General features: G+C 38.5%; 1 protein-coding gene across 1 annotated transcript in view; it reads left to right on the plus strand.

The window, feature by feature from the left end:
* The window catches only part of LOC129745948 (organic cation transporter protein), a 36,410-nt gene extending 25,641 nt beyond the window's left edge, over positions 1-10,769 (plus strand). The window contains exon 3 of the mRNA XM_055739347.1: positions 9,603-10,769. Coding sequence (XP_055595322.1) covers positions 9,603-10,508 — 906 coding nt within the window. The 3' untranslated portion in view covers positions 10,509-10,769. The remainder of the gene's footprint in view (positions 1-9,602) is intronic.
* The last annotated feature ends 6,024 nt before the right edge of the window (positions 10,770-16,793 follow it).

The raw sequence follows: 16,793 nt of genomic DNA on the forward strand, positions 1-16,793 counted from the left end.
AGTTTTAATTTTTTTCTTCATATCTTTTAACCTTATTTTAATTTTGTAAATTTTTGTCGTATTCTGTGGATCTCTTAAAAGGATATATTTCCACTGAGATTCACACGTTAACGTAAATTTAGATATTTTTTCTCGTCCATTCCTTCGCATATAGCTTAAAAAAAAAATTTGGTTCCCAGCATGAGTAGAGTCTTGTTCGCGTTTTGTTATTTGTATGCTGTCGACATGCTGGGAACAGTAGCGTCCATTACCAGGGGACTCAATTGAGTTTTTTGGTGTGGGGGAGTGTGGCGGGCAATTTAAAGGTAAAAAAAAAAAAAAGAAATTGGACAGGAACAATCTTTATTGAACACATTCGAAAACATACGCTTAACCTCTTCCACAGTTTTATCTTCTTTCAACAAATGCACGCTTCCGCTAGGAAAATGATGTTTAGCGAAAATGTTCCCCCAATACTGGTACAAAACGTTCAACCATGTGCACCCTATCAATGGAATGAACTCGTTGTCGCATCGCAGTACTTTCAGATTTAATATATGTTGAAAATCCAAATTTTGCACTTTTATCTCAAATATTCCTAAAATCTGCAGCCTTTTACCATCAATAACAACTAATCTTTTGTTACATGGGCTTAACTTGTGATTCTTAAAATTTCTGAAAAATACCTCTTCAGAAATCACGCTTTCCGCTGATCCGCAATCTATTTCCCTTGTAAGACGTCTGTTTTCAATAAGAGCTTCAACATAACAAGGACCGTTTGACTTTGCCTTAGCGCTTGATGCAATTATAAGACAAGCCAATTCTTCATCGCTGTCTGTATCCAAATCCGCTTTCAAACGTTTAAAAATTGGAACAGGAGATTTAGGAGTATCTAAAAATTTAACGCTGTTTTGATTTCTCGTATCTCTGTTATTTTGTTTATGTTGATAGCAAAATTTTCTTGTGTGTCCTTTCTTTTTACAAAAAAAAACAAACGAAAACTTTATTGTCGTTATTAAAGCGATTTCTATTCGAAAAATTATCTCCACTCCTGCTTCGTGAAGAAAACGAACGATTTCTTAAACTGTTTCCTTCCCGGCTACGATGTCTACCTCTGAAAGCATTAGACGACATTGAAGATTAAACGCGATGATTATTGTGAAGCGAGAACCAAGACGTGAAATTTCTCCTTCTTTCTGCTCAGAAAACGAGTGCGAATCATAGCATGTTCATGATTCAGTATCAATTGCTCAGCTCTTTCAGCTGTCAAATCCTTTTCATTAAATAGTTGCTGCTGTAGTTCCTCATCATTTACACCTATCGCCAACATGTCTCGAATTCCCCTTTGTTTCAATTCTCCCAAGTTACATTTTTCCGCTAAAACTATGACGGCTAAAATGAAGTCTTCCGCCTACTCGTAATCACCTTGACGCCTAGTCCAAAATTCCTCGCTCTGAAGAATCTCCGTATCCGATTTATCAAAACGTTTTTTAAGTGCTTCCGTGATCTCCTTATACGTGAGATCTCGGAAGTTTCGTCCAGGAAATAGTTTTTTCAGCTCAGATTATATTTCCTGGTCACACATAGTCAGAAAGGAAACTTTGTATCTAGCTTCAGTATATTCATTATGTTCAACCAAATATGAACTTCAGTTGCTCAAGATACTGCGAAAAGGTACTGAACCAGGAATATATGGTTCCATGGTTGCAGTTAAAGCCATGATAATATGGTAAAATAAAATTCTGAAGTGTGCAAAATTTAAAAATGTGCAAAATTTAAAAATAATTTAAAAAAATTTCAAATTTGGCAAAAATGGAAAAAATAATATTGTAAAAATATGCCAAATATGGTTCTTGAGTGTTTCAAAATGATTAAGTATGAAAATAAAATGACGATGAAAAAGATGAAAATCAAGGAAAATATTACGTACCTGAACCACCCTAATGGACCAACTCTTACATCGATCTGCTCCGGTCGCAATGAAAAATGATTTTAAAATTTGTGATAAAATCACCACAATCCACCAAATCGTACAGGAAGCAGGTGATCCACATCGGCAAATGGCAATTCCGGCCAAAAAAAAGTAGCACAGCAAAATTCCCGGGCAGCAGCAACAACCGACACCAGCCAACAGCAGCAAGATCCAACAACAGCAACTCCAACGGCAACAACAACACCACACGAATTCAATCCTTTCTGATTGAACAAACAAAAAATCAGCAAACCCAACAAAATTCACTACCCCTCTGGGCAAACAAATTACAAAATTACGGACTTTCGAACCATTTATCCAAAAAATAATTTCACAAAATGAAAATTTTTGCTGACTCGACTTTACCACAGTTGATTTTTTCCTTATCACTGTGTGAGTGAAAGATGTCAAATTTCAAATGTCGAAGCGAAAAGAGAGAATAAAGAGACAATCGCAAAGCAAAATGGTACACGCATAAAAAAAATTTCATCTCGTGGCGAAAAAAAAAAGTTGTGGTGCACTCTCAAGGTAGTTGTTTAATTTTTTGCAAAATTGTCTAAAAAAATCACCTTGTTTTTGGGACAAATTCTTTCCACAATGTTTTGTTTAACAATTGTTCTGGACAAAAAAAAACCTTTTTAAGGAATTGTCAAATAAAAAAAATCACAGAACAATGGGTTTTCAAAAGGGTACAATACCTTATCTGAACAATGGATCCTTTGTTAAGGATAAACGTGGTTTTCAACAAAACTCTCGGTAAAACCGAGCACTTCCGTCGACCAAAAAATGATTTTTTTACGAATTTACAAAAATTCGTCCACCACACGCGAACTAAAATACTTTAAATCACCAACTTGTTGTAAAAAAAGAACTTATATCCTCGTCGCCAATTGTTTTAACATAAAAAATGGGGTTTAAGTTAGAGTGGTGGAGGTCGGACGGAAAATAAATAAAAACCGTGTGTTCGGGTTAACGATCCAAGAACTTCTGACCATATCATTTATTTCCCTTCTTGATACAAGGTATTATGTTCCCTTTGTTGATTGCTGTTCTCTCGTGATCGATTTCAAGCTGAGACTATATTATCCAATATTGTTTAAAATGCTACAGTTTCTAGAAGTCCATTACAGACGCACGGTTCATTTTGAAAGCGTGAGAGGACAAGTTGCATAGGAATCGCTTAGAAGTTCCGTTATCAACTTTTTTACATTTCAGAAGGCGCTGAAAGTTTCTAGATAACTTGTATGCAACATAGGCACGTTAAAGGCCCAAAACACCTTTTGTCAGCCAAAAGTGAACTTAGAAGTCCCATGTTTGCAGTTAGCGTCAAACTTTCGAGACGTTCAGTCGTGTTTTACAAGCGAATAGTAAATCGAAGTTTCACACGGGCTATTAATAACGCTTTCTATTTACCAATTCGGGTCAAGTGTCGCGACGCGAGCTCGCGCATTTCGATTCCGAGATGGCACGTCGCGAAAATACTTTTCGTATTGATTTCTCGAACATTCCAAAGCCTCCGGCTTACGAAGCAATACACAACTTTATCGGGCAGCAGCTCGAGCTAACACGTGAAAACGTAACTATGATTCAACCGAGCAAACGACATGCATGTGTGTTCGTAAAGTCTGCTTCATTTAATATTGGAACAAATTCTTTTGCTCATTGTGGCGCTCCTAGTGGACGGATTTGGAAACTTTTTTCACCCACGTGTCGGGAAATTCATTACCTTTCACCATGTATTTATGTCATAACACCAAACGATAGCATTTTGTAAACAACCGCCATGGAAGCCGAACGGAGAGATCAAATTGTGCACAGTTTTCTTACGAGTACGAGTACGAGAATTTCTTCGAAACAGCAATGAATAATTTTTTTAATTTTTTTTATGAAAGAGTAAAGAAAATGCTACATTTGTATGAAGAACAAATTATGAATTCGTTAATAAATGACTGAACACGCAATTGTTTGTGTTCCAATATTAAATGAAGCAGACTTTACATCCGTCGAACTTGGTCAGCACTTGGTCGTACAGCTTTCGAGCACGGATTCTGGCCACATTGTTCTGCTTCAGCGTCCGATTTGGCTGTTTGCTGGCTCGGAATGACCTTATTCCTTCCCGGAGACGAATTCGTCGCACTGTGCGTACTGTGAGCGGCCTGGAACTTATTGGCCAAATCGCGGTCTGAAAGATTGGGATTCCTCTTGACGGTCTTGATGACTTTCCCACGCAGTTTCCGGTCGACAGTTCCACTCCGACGCTTCGAATGCGGCTTCCGAGCCGTCGTCAATGTTTCCTTGTACTGCTTGATAACACGCCATACGGTATTTCTGGGCATTTTAAGCTGTTTAGCTAGCTTCGATGCCGACAACAATGGATTTTCAAGAAAACTGTGCACAATTTGATCTCTCCGTTCGGCTTCCATGGCGGTTGTTTACAAAATGCTATCGTTTGGTGTTATGACATAAATACATGGTGAAAGGTAATGAATTTCCCGACACGTGGGTGAAAAAAGTTTCCAAATCCGTCCACTAGGAGCGCCACAATGAGCAAAAGAATTTGTTCCAATATTAAATGAAGCAGACTTTAAAGGTCACTGACCTGGCACTTGCTGAACAAATCGTAGAACAGCATGACAACAAACACAACGTTGTGATCGAGGGCAAAGCCTACAAGCTGCGCATTATCATGGAAGATGGAGCTGTTGATGTTAAAATCTTCGATCTCGCCGAAGAAACTTCTAATGAAGACATCTCTGATACACTTGCCTCTTACGGGGAAATTTTATCGATTCGCGAACAACTGTGGGATGATAAATATCTGTTTGGTGGAACATCAACTGGAGTGAGAATTGCGAGGATGATCGTTGAGAAAAACATTCCCTCGATAATAAATATTGATTCCCAATAAGTAGCTATCAGTTACAGAGGTCAGAAACCGACATGCTCCCACTGTAATGAATTCGTCCACATAGGTATACCCTGCATTCAAAACAAAAAGCTTTTGGTGCAAAAACTTGCTGCCGATCAAAACAAACTCTCCTATGCAAAAGTCCTCTCGAACCAGCCAAACCCAATACCACCATCAGCCCCCAAGGAAACCTTCACGGACCATACCCCGGCAGCTGTACAATCGCCGACTCAACAAAACCGAAAACCTCAGCTCGTGCAGATGAAACCTCTTACTTTTGAAGATAATTCGAAAGTCACCATAATGCCACCACCGATAACCAGAGCCGCTGTAAAAAAACACGAAACTTTGCACCGAAAACTACCCGACGGAAATGAGACTGATGATTCTGCCACCTCTTCAACCAGCTTGCGCTCCAGCCGAAACAAACCACTCTACAAAAAGAGCAGACAGAGTGCCGATGAAGACATGATACTATGAACACAGGTAGCTATAACATAGGAACTATTAATATCAACACTATCACCAACACCAATAAATTAAACACTCTGAGAACCTTTGTGAGAACGATGGATCTCGATATCATTTTCTTACAAGAAGTCGAAAACAACAACCTGTCCCTACCAGGCTACAACGTCCTCTGCAACATAGATCACTCAAGAAGAGGAACCGCTATAGCTCTTAAGCAATACATACAATTCTCACACGTCGAGAAAAGCTTAGACGGGAGAATTATCACTACACGAGTAAACAACACAACACTCTGTAATATTTATGCTCCCTCTGGCAGTGCGTACCGCAGAGAAAGAGAGATCTTCTACAACTCTACACTACCGTATTATCTTCGCTATCGTACCGAAAACACAATCATAGCAGGAGATTTCAATTGTGTTTTGTGCAACCGTGACGCCACTGGCACCAATAGTAATAGTCCAGCTCTCCAGGCACTTAAACAACAAATGAAACTTTTAGACGTGTGGGTTCAGTTGTCTCCTAGAGAGTCTGGACACACATATATAACACACAACTCATCAGCTCGTCTAGACCGTATCTATACAAGCTCCAGCCTCCGAACGTATCTACGATCCATCAATACCCATGTATGCTGCTTCTCGGACCACAAGGGTGTAACAGCAAGAATATGTCTTCCATCTCTCGGCCGAGCACAAGGTAATAGCTATTGGTCCATTCAACCACACACACTAACAGCTGAAAACATTGAAGAGTTTGAATCACATTGGCGTCAATGGACCCGACAGCGACGAAACTTCTCCTCATGGACTGAATGGTGGATAGGTTTCGCGAAGCAAAAAATAAAACGTTTTTTTCGATGGAAATCTAGCATTGCTTACAATCTTTTCCATTTCGAACAACAACGTCTTTATGCCAATCTAAACCGGGCATATAACGAGTATTACCAAAACCCCCAACTATTAACCACCATCAATCGTATTAAATCCGAGATGCTTCTTCATCAACGTCGCTACACTTCGCTTTTCGTTCGCCCAAATGAAACATACCTTGCAGGTGAATCCTTATCGTCATACCAGCTTGGTGACCGACGGAGAAAACAAACACTAATCACACGATTGAAAAACAGTCAAGGTATTATAACGCAAGAACCCGAAGAAATTGAAAGATCGTTATTGAGCCACTTTCAAAATCTGTACGCGAGAGGCCACCGAGACGAACATGCTGAAGACCAGTTTTTATGTGCCAATACAATACCGAACGACAGCGAAGCGAACATGGCCTGCATGAACGAAATCACCACTGCGGAAATACGGACCGCAATTAAAACTAGTGCACCACGGAAAGCTGCTGGCCCCGACGGTATACCGCGCGAATTCTACCTGCGAACATTCGACGTTATCCATCGTGAGCTAAATCTCATACTGAACGAGATCCTTGCTGGTAACATACCTACGGAACTAGTGAGTGGAATAATTGTATTAGTGAAAAAAAGTGCAACGAAGAAACAGTGAAGTCTTACAGACCAATATCGCTATTAAATAGCGACTACAAACTTGTCTCCCGTATACTGAAAACCCGATTGGAAAAAGTGATGGTAGAACACCATATTCTCACCGAGAGTTAGAAATGCTCAAATCCAGGAAGAAATATTTTTCAGGCGACACTCTCTCTCAAAGATCGAATAGCGTCCCTCATCGAACGTAAACAGAGAGGGAAACTGATCTCCTTCGACTTGGATTCTGCGTTCGACCGCGTAGATCACCAATACCTGCAGAATACCATGTGTTCTCTGGGACTCAATAGAGATATGGTGAACCTTATCATCAGATTTGCTGAGCGATCATCTTCACGTCTACTAATCAACGGTCATCTATCGGCATCATTTCGGATTGAGAGATCTGTGCGGCAAGGAGATCCTCTCTCCATGCATCTTTTCGTGCTATATCTACAACCTCTTCTATCACGAATTGAGCGTGTGTGTGGTCAGGATTTGGTAGTAGCATATGCCGACGATATAAGTGTGATAGTGACAACAGTGAACAAAATAGAACTTATAGAAAATTTGTTTACACAGTTTGGTTTGGTATCGGGGGCTAAGCTAAACTTCAACAAGACTACTGCTATAGATGTTGGGTTTCTAAGTGGTGAACCGATAAGTGTACCGTGGCTTCAAACAACAGACACAATCAAGGTCTTGGGAGTGATGTATGCTAACTCTATTCGGGTGATGAACAGAATGAACTGGAACTCACTAGTTTCAAAAATCACTCAACTTACATGGCTTCATTCGATGCGCATGTTGAGTGTGGGACAAAAAGTTATGCTTCTTAACACTTTCGTTAACTCAAAAATGTGGTATATTGCCTCTTTACTTCCACCAAATTCCCAACATGTGGCAAAAATAACGTCCATGTGTGGGAACTTCATCTGGAAAGGACACTGTGCGCGAGTGCCTATGCAACAAATTGCTCGGAAAATCGATCAAGGGGGGCTTAACTTTCACCTACCAAGCCTGAAATGTAAATCCCTCTTGATACATAGACACTTGGCAGAAACTGCATCCATGCCTTACTATAGTGCGTTGATAGCAAGTAATACGGCAGCCCCAACTAGTCTCCCCGATATCAAAACCATAAAACAGTTATGGCCAACGCAGACCTGCAGCGAAGACATAGTGCGAACGAGATCTACTGCCATTTCCTGACACACACTGAGATACCGCGAGTTGAACGAAGAAACCCGACCATCGCCTGGAAACAAATTTGGAGGAACATTTCTATGCGTAAGCTTAGTTCCGCCCAGAAAGAAAAGCTGTATCTGTGGACGAATGAAAAGGCTATTTGCAGACAACTCCTACATACAATTGGAAGAGCTGACGACGAGAACTGCGAGCACTGCGGCGGGCAGACTGAAACGATAAGACACAAATATTGCGACTGCCCCAGATTGAACGACGCCTTTCACGTATTTAAAACGAAAATCAGCGAAATTCTTAATAGACGTAGAACACTAAACTTCGAAGATATATTTCGACCAGTCTTAAACACATTCAGCAAAGAAAACAAATTGAAAATATTAAAATATCTAAGTAGATACATCAGCTTTATTGATTCAAGCAATAGCAGATTAGATGTTTCAGCGTTAGAATTTCATTTAAACTTAGAGACGTGATATGATATGTAAACTTATCTTATATTAGACATCAATAAAACAATTTTAAAACCAAAAAAAAAATTTTTTTTTTGAGGCAATCCGGATATAGTCCTGTCTCTAAGATTTGATTGAAATATAGCGTGAGTATTTCAGAAAAAAAATGTTTAGGTAAATATACGACTTTGGGTTGCTTGGGCAGACAATGCTGTCCATCATCCCGGTAGTTGATCTATCTTTGCAGCTCGAGAAGAACTCACCTTCTCATAGAGTTGGATTTTTTAAGAAACGCTACTAACAAAAAGTCTTCACCAGTAATCAGGTAGTGTAGTTCTTAAGGTGACTAAATTTGGAAGAGAAAATATGATACAAATAATGCGAAAAATCTTTAAACTCATTTTCGTATATCTGTTCCTACAATGTGCGGCCCATGCATATTATTTATCGTATTTAAATACATCACATGATTTTATTAAGACAATACAATCTAAATCAAGAATATGTGTGCTTATGTACCTATATGGCCTTTAAAATGATACGTATATACTGGTTTTGCTGCATTTTAAACGATATGTTTAAACGTATATTTGCACGTATAGTCGTGTTGAAAATTTGAAATACCCACCAAATGGTTGTCTGGGGCCGTTAATGATCTTTTGTAAAGGAAAAACCGAAGTTTTGTGCATTGTGAATGATCTTTTAGTCTATGACAAAAATTGATTTTAAAATTTTCAATGGAAAAACCACATAATACCCGGATAAATCTAATCAAAATATAGATAATATCAATATAATAATGAAATTACGAAATGTATCATTAGCAGCGTTTAAATCGTATTTGAAGGTTTCAACTTGAAACGTTCAAGTTTTTTTTGTGTTTAATGTGATGAAAAATATCATAAACATCATAGCTTAGTTTGAGTAAAACACCGAATTTCGCATAGAATATGAAAATATTCGGGAAAATTTTCAGAAAATCTCTTATCTCGTTTCTCGTTCCAACCAGACCAGACCAGAGAACCATTTGAACTTGTCACGCAAAGCATAAAATTTTTCTCCTATAAATCTTAAGCCCGTCGAAAAATATTATTGAAATCAAATTTTCGATTTCCATTGCAGGTCATCTATGGTTTACATGGACTGCTGTTCATTGCCCACTGGTTCGTGATGGATGAATCTCCGCGATGGTTGTGGATGCAAAACCGCCGCCGGGAAGCCATCGACATCATCGCCAAGGCAGTCAAGATGAACGGCCGCGGTCTGAAGGTCGACAAGGAATACTATCTGTCCAAGGATAAAGGACACTTCGAGGAGGAAGCAGCTCCAAGCCAGGCTGGCCTTGCTGATCTTTTCAAGACGCCGAACCTACGGAAAATGACTTTGAATGTTTGTTTATGTTGGTTTGCCAACTCTATCACCTATTATGGACTGTCGCTGAGCTCCGGAAAACTTGGAGGAAATCCGTTCCTGATTCTGTTTTTGATGGCCATTGTCGAAATGCCAAGCTATATCGCGATCAGCTTCCTGTTGGACAAATTAGGTCGTCGGTCTATAACCAGCTCCTTGATGATCGTTGGAGGAATTTGTTGTATAGTGGCCGCCTATTTGACCAAGGGAAGTATCGAATCTACAACAATTGTAATGTTCGGTAAGCTGTTCATTGCCGGGTCGTTCGCCGTAATCTACAATTACTCAGCCGAGCTGTTCCCAACTGTAGTTCGGAACTCTGGTATGGGTTTGGGATCGATGTGTGCCCGTTTGGCTGGAGCTGCCACCCCCATGATCATCCTGTTCGATTCGTTCGACCCGAAAATTCCGGCTGTTATTTTCGGCGTTATCTCACTCATTTCCGGAACGTGGGTCCTGTTTCTACCGGAAACGAGTGGAAAAGCAATGCCTCAATCTCTGGTCGATGGAGAGAACTTTGGCCGAGGCGATACGGCTTTCTCCAGTTGTTTGGGCCGCAACCGAACCCATGCGGAGGATCAACCGCAAGCTCAACAAATGGTTACGATTCGCCGATAGAAATCTATCGTTATGTGTTAATTTTTGTTGTTGTCGAAACTTAATAGTGATGTGTGTATGTTTTTGTTTGTGGAAGAGCGAGCGAGGAAACATTCAATGTTGGGGACCCTGTTAGTGGCCCTTAAAGTAACTGTTGTGAATATTTTACCATAATCCAGCCAAGCATATTTTGCGGATTAGAAAACAATGTGAATGCCTGTAGATAATCGTTTCTGAAGTGTTTAGTCTACAACGATCAAATAGATGAAGTATTTTAAATTATGGGAGTTGCGTTTTTTATGGATGACATTTCCTCATAATTCCCATTCATTTAATTTCGATTTGGTCATTTTGTCATTCTGCCTTGTTGTCTTTCTGCGATACTGTCTTTCCATCTTTCTCTCTTTCTGTCTTTCTGTCTTTCTGTCTTTCTGTCTTTCTGTCTTTCTGTCTTTCTGTCTTTCTGTCTTTCTGTCTTTCTGTCTTGCTGTTTTTCTGTCTTTCTGTCTTTCTGTCTTTTTGTCTTTCTGTCTTTCTGTTTTTCTGTCTTTCTGTCTTTCTGCCTTTCTGTCTTTCTGTCTTTCGGTCTTTCTGTCTGTCTGTCTTTTTGTCTTTCTGTCTTTCTGTCTTTCTGTCTTTCTGTCTTTCTGTCTTTCTGTCTTTCTGTCTTTCTGTTTTTCTGTCTTTCTGTCTTTCTGTCTTTCGATCTTTCTGTCTTTCTGTTTTTCTTTCATCTGTTTTTCTGTCTTTCTGCCTTTCTATCGCTCTATCTTTCTGTTTCTTTGTCTTTCAGTCTACTTATCTTTCTATCTGTTTGTCACTCTGGTGTTTCTGTATTTATGTATCGCTGCCTCATCTTACAGTTGAAATCTACATACATTATCATCTCTGAATTGAAAAATATTGGAGTACGGGAATTTTTAAAAGCTACATATGACGGATTTCATGCCAAATCGACACGAAGTTGGCATGACCCTCTCAGAATTCAATGAAACTTTGTGTATGTATGTATGTATGTATGTATGTATGTATGTATGTATGTATGTATGGTTCCCCCATCGGTAGCAAGGTCCAGCCTATGTCTGTATGGCTTGGCCTTCGAATTGCTTCTCAGGCTTCCACGGCCGATGGTTCGTCGAGGGAAGTCATCCAATCTTCAGAGACCTACAATGGTTGGCAATCCACTCCGATTGCAATAGTCTCTTCAGATTAACCCCAGATGCATTCCCTCTGAAATATATAATTATTTTGTACAATGAAACACATCTTACCTGTCGGCAATTTACCCAAAAGTTTTTCTTGCCGATACTGGGAATCGAACCCGGTACGCCTGGATTACCAGACTCGCGCCAGCCTATCCACTAGACCACATCAGCGCTCTCAGAATTCAATGAAACTTTGTGGGCATAAAATCTTACCTTGTGAAGCAACTTGGCATAGTAAGTTATCCCAAAAATTATGAAGACTGCACGCAGAGAAAACTTGGATTTTGATACAAAACAAAACTGACTTTGATTCAAAACACTCAGTTTTTTTAGTCAAACTCCTGTTTTCTTTGAATCAATGAATTCTCGTTCTGATTCAAATGAATAATTTTTGAAAGAAAGAATTAATTTTTTGAACTGAATAATTTTGGAATTTGATTTTAAACAAATTCTTTGATTCAAAAGACATTTTTTCAATTGCATATGTCTTTTGAAACAAAGTAAATTTTCTTTCAACTAAAGAAAAATGTTTTCAACAGAAAGGAATAATTTCTTTGAGTTAAAACTTCAAACTTAGAAGATAATTTGGATTGAGCAAGTACCGAATTTCGAATAAAGTTTGGCCGGTCGTGTTAAAAATCAAAACTAGTGAATCAGATATAGCTATTTAGGAGGATTCAGGATGAGGAATGCATACCATGGTAAGTGCGTGTTAATCCATTAGTCAAAAAGTGAATATTTAAGATTTTTAATATACTCTTGCATTGTTACAGGACCACGGCTGATTCCGCCCAAAATCCAGCGGTCTGATTATCTTCGGCCCGATCTTCAGCGGTAATCACCAGTTGGATGACCGAAGTTGCTTCCGGAAGTCTATTGAGCGGTCCAAGAAGAATGCCCTCAGGCCAAAATTTAGGATCGGTTAATTCCATTATAGTGAACCAGTGTTTGTGTTAAGTTTGTAATAAAAATGAATTTAAGATGTAAATTGTTTCTTTTTATTATTCAAAATTCCTAATAGGAACTTCTGAACAACAGAAAATATTTCTTCCAATTGGAATAAAAGGAAAATGGTTCAATGAACCAATCCTTTTAAATCTAAATCTAAATTACATTGTAGCAAACGAAAACAACTTTGCATCAAATGAAACTGTTTTTTGTTTCAAAGCATTAAGATTTTGACTCAAAGATTTTTCAAAAGAAAAATTCTTTGAAACAAAGGAAAATGTCCTTGAACCAATGGAATTTTTATTTATCCCAAAATCAAAGGAAAAAATCCTTTGTTTTTGCGGCACTTTCTTTTGAAATAAAAAATCTTTTTTCTGCGTGTGACACTTGAAAAGGACCAAACTTTTCAGGTAAAAATTGTTTGAACATTTTTAGCTCGAAAATTACATTTTTTTTTTAAATCCTACACTGAGAAAATGCATTTCAAAAACTAAAACTCAATTTCCCAAAAAATGCCATCTCAGAATAAGATGATTTTTTTTATAAGAAAGGTAAGGCCTACGATTCGTCCATACATTACAACTTGTGCATATTTAAGGAAAAAAATGTTTTCATGATTTTTTTTTTGAAAATCATGTAATTTGTTTTTTCAGTGTAGATTTCTAAACTTTAATTGAAAAATTCCTTCGTTAAATCGTTTGTACCGATTCCGTAAAAACAAGAGCATCGATTATAATAACACATATTATTACCCGTCTTAGAAAAAAAATCATTAATTACTGAGATGGCATGTTTTGGGAAATTGAGTTTAAGTTTTGAAAAAGGATTTTTCACAGTGTATGATTTTGAAGTATTTTACATATGTTAGTCTAGATCTTTTTTGGTAAAACCAAGTATGCCAAGTGCCTTATTTACGTGAGGATTTAACACGCACAGTTTCATTAAATTCTGAGAGGGTCATCCCAAATACTGTGTCGATTTGGCGCGAAATCCGTCAGATTCATACACGGAAAATAAAAAAAAAGGTAAAATTTAAGTTTTTTTACGAGGTGATTTTTTCCATTCCATCCAGGTACATTTTACCTTTTTTCATTCACCTAGCGAAAAGGTGAATTTTACCTTTTTCGCATTCACCTAGCAAAATAGAAAGCAATACCGTTTTCCCATTCACTGATTTAAAAAGTAAATGCCAGTTCGTTTGATTGGTTTCCTCTAAAAAAAATAAAACAAAATTCATTCAAAATTTGATATTTATTTTAAATAAATTGGGACTTTCACCTTATATTATTATTTGAAATGTATCCCCGTTTTTAAAAAACCGGTTGAGACAAGTCCTTCCTTTGCCAGGCTCGTGACAATTCGGCTTTCGCGTTCTCCCGAGCCACCATGGCCGCTGAATCCTTCTGGATTGCTTTAACACATTCATGTCCTTCTTCGCTCTGTGGGCCGGTCTGAAACAAAAGCAAAGTTTTCAACAAGAACCATCACAACTAAATGATATCTAAGAAAACACTACCATTTTGTTCCGATTTTCACATATTGAGCACAAAGCAAAACTTCCTTCCTGAACGAAAAAACAGCTAAGATAAGGTAAGATTTACCTTTTTTGTAATCACCTTTTTTCTCGGTGAATTGTACCTTTTTTCCAACCTCGATTCAGGTAAATTTTACCGCGCTGTGAGGTGAGTTTCACCTCACCTTACCTTTTTGGCTTTCACGTGCGTTCACCTTGCTATCTCGGTAAATTTTACCTTTTTATTATTTTCCGTGTAGTTTAGTCTGAAGAGACTATAGTAAACAAAAAGGCCATCAGATCCCTTTCAAAAAATGAGCTTGCCACCCAGCTGTCTGTAAGACTGCATGGTTTTGCTCGATTGGAATGACACTGACAGAAAATCAAAAATTCCAATCGTGACATTTCGTCTTTTTGTTTACTATAGGCTCGTTTGTTTAGGCGTTTGAGTTTGGCAGTAATTGGTTAGGTAGATCTCGAATGAATCGGACGTGGTTTTATTTACTCGTGTCTATACAGAACGCCATTTTGAAATTGGAAAACGCATTTTAAGAAAATTTCGGTTTTTAATTGACCCCGACGTACAGTCACCGGATAAATCGTTTTTAAGTGCAAGTGAAAACCAGCAGAAAACAACGATTAGAATCGGAAATCAAATTGAAACGTGTGAAAGAAAACTGTGACCCATAACCCAAAACATGGCGGACCCTCCTGACAAAAATTCAGGACAGCCTGAAAAAGTTTTCACAAAATATGAGTACAACCAGAACGACATGGCACCCTTCAGAGTTATCGTACAGCTGAATGACGACAAGAAAGGAGTTCTTCAAATAAACTAACTTTCCTTAGGAAGACTGCTCAGCCAACAAAGGGACTACAAAAACAGTATTGACAATATGCGGGCTTTAGGTAGAAATAGGATCTTGGTTTTTCTTAAAGACTTCCGAACGGCAAACAATTTGCAATCAGACGAAACGCTCAAGCCAAACAACTACAAAGCCTACATTCCCAGGAGTTTCGTGTCGGTATCTGGAGTAGTAACGGGTGTCCCTGTAGAAATGGACATCAACGAAATTAGCGAAAACATCAGCAGTGAATATCCCATCCTGGCAATCCACCGACTGCATCGATATGGAGGAGAAGATAATAAGATTCCGACTCACAGGATAAGTATAGTCTTCAGAGCCAATAAGTTGCCAAAGGTAGTACGCTTATTTTGCTGCATAAACTCAGTCAGACCGTTCGTAAGCCAACCCATTTTGTGTATGAAATGCCTGAGGTACAACCATCGATCTCAAAATTGCCGTTCCAAAAAGAGATGCGACAAATGCTCACAACAACATGAAGAAGATGAGGATAGTTGCCAAAATAATATAAAGTGTCTTTACTGTCGGAACGACAACGCGCATAAAACATCTGACCCCAACTTTCCAGAAATGATTCGTCAGAAAAACATCAAGCAAATAATGGCTAAAACAACGCTAACATACCTTGAGGCTAAAGAGCAGAACCCCACACTGACCCAAAACCGGTACGACATTTTGGATAACGCTGAAGAATTTCCATCTCTTCCGGAAAGCTATTCGAAGATGACAAAAGGTGCATATAAGCCAATAAATCCCCAGCAGTACAAACCGCAGAAATTCAAAAGACCGGATGCCGACCAGGTTCAGGTATACGCAGACAAGAAGAAGAAAAAGGAAGGGCCTGAAGAGCAAAATGGAGTGGCTCTTTTTAACAAATTCAAAGTCACCGAGTTTGAACGCTGGGCGCAGGACCTTGAGAATACAAGAAAGCTAAACATCGAGCAACAAATCATGCAGAATTTTAATAAAAACGTGGAGAAATCAGCAATGATCGAAAATACAACCAGCAGTGCTAGTCAGCAAAGCGTAAACGCATACAGGAAAAACCAGATTGGGAACCTACGATGGAGCCAAAAGGAGACAGGAGATATTGGACAACCCTAAGTATGTAACGATAAACGTAAGTAAAAATGAACAATTACCTCAAATTATTTCAACTTAATATACAAAGCCTTGAGAAGAACCGAGAAGAGCTATCCAGAACGCTTATTAATAATCAATATGATATTGCATTAATATCTGAAACTTGGACCAAACACGAGTTAGGTAAACAAAAATATCATGTGCCAGGGTTTTTCACCTACCTGAATTCGAGAGATGACGGGTACGGCGGAGCCGGTTTAATCATCAGTAAAACGCTAAAAACATGTGAGGTAGAGACACCTACTTTCCCAAAAATTCAGATTATCGCTAGAAAGATAGTTAAGATCGAGATTGTTGTAGTTTCCATATATGCAGCTCCCAATATATTCCATGAAGATTTGAAAAAAAATCCTAAAATTGCTATTCCAAAAACTTTCAAACTATTCAAAAGTAATTGTGGGAGGAGATTTTAACTCTCATCACAATTCTTGGGATCCGATTCATTCGGATAGTAAAGGGCAAGCACTATTTGATTTGATTAACGAGGAAAATATAATCCTATTGAACGATAGCAAACCGACATTTGTCCCAGCAGAGCTAGGAAAAAGGCCATCAACGATCGATTTAGTACTAGTCACCCCGCCAATTTTCCAGACCGTATCAATGAAAGTGCTAGACTACGGATTCGGAA

Source organism: Uranotaenia lowii, chromosome 2 (genome assembly GCF_029784155.1).
Source record: "Uranotaenia lowii strain MFRU-FL chromosome 2, ASM2978415v1, whole genome shotgun sequence".
Lineage (NCBI taxonomy): Eukaryota > Metazoa > Arthropoda > Insecta > Diptera > Culicidae > Uranotaenia > Uranotaenia lowii.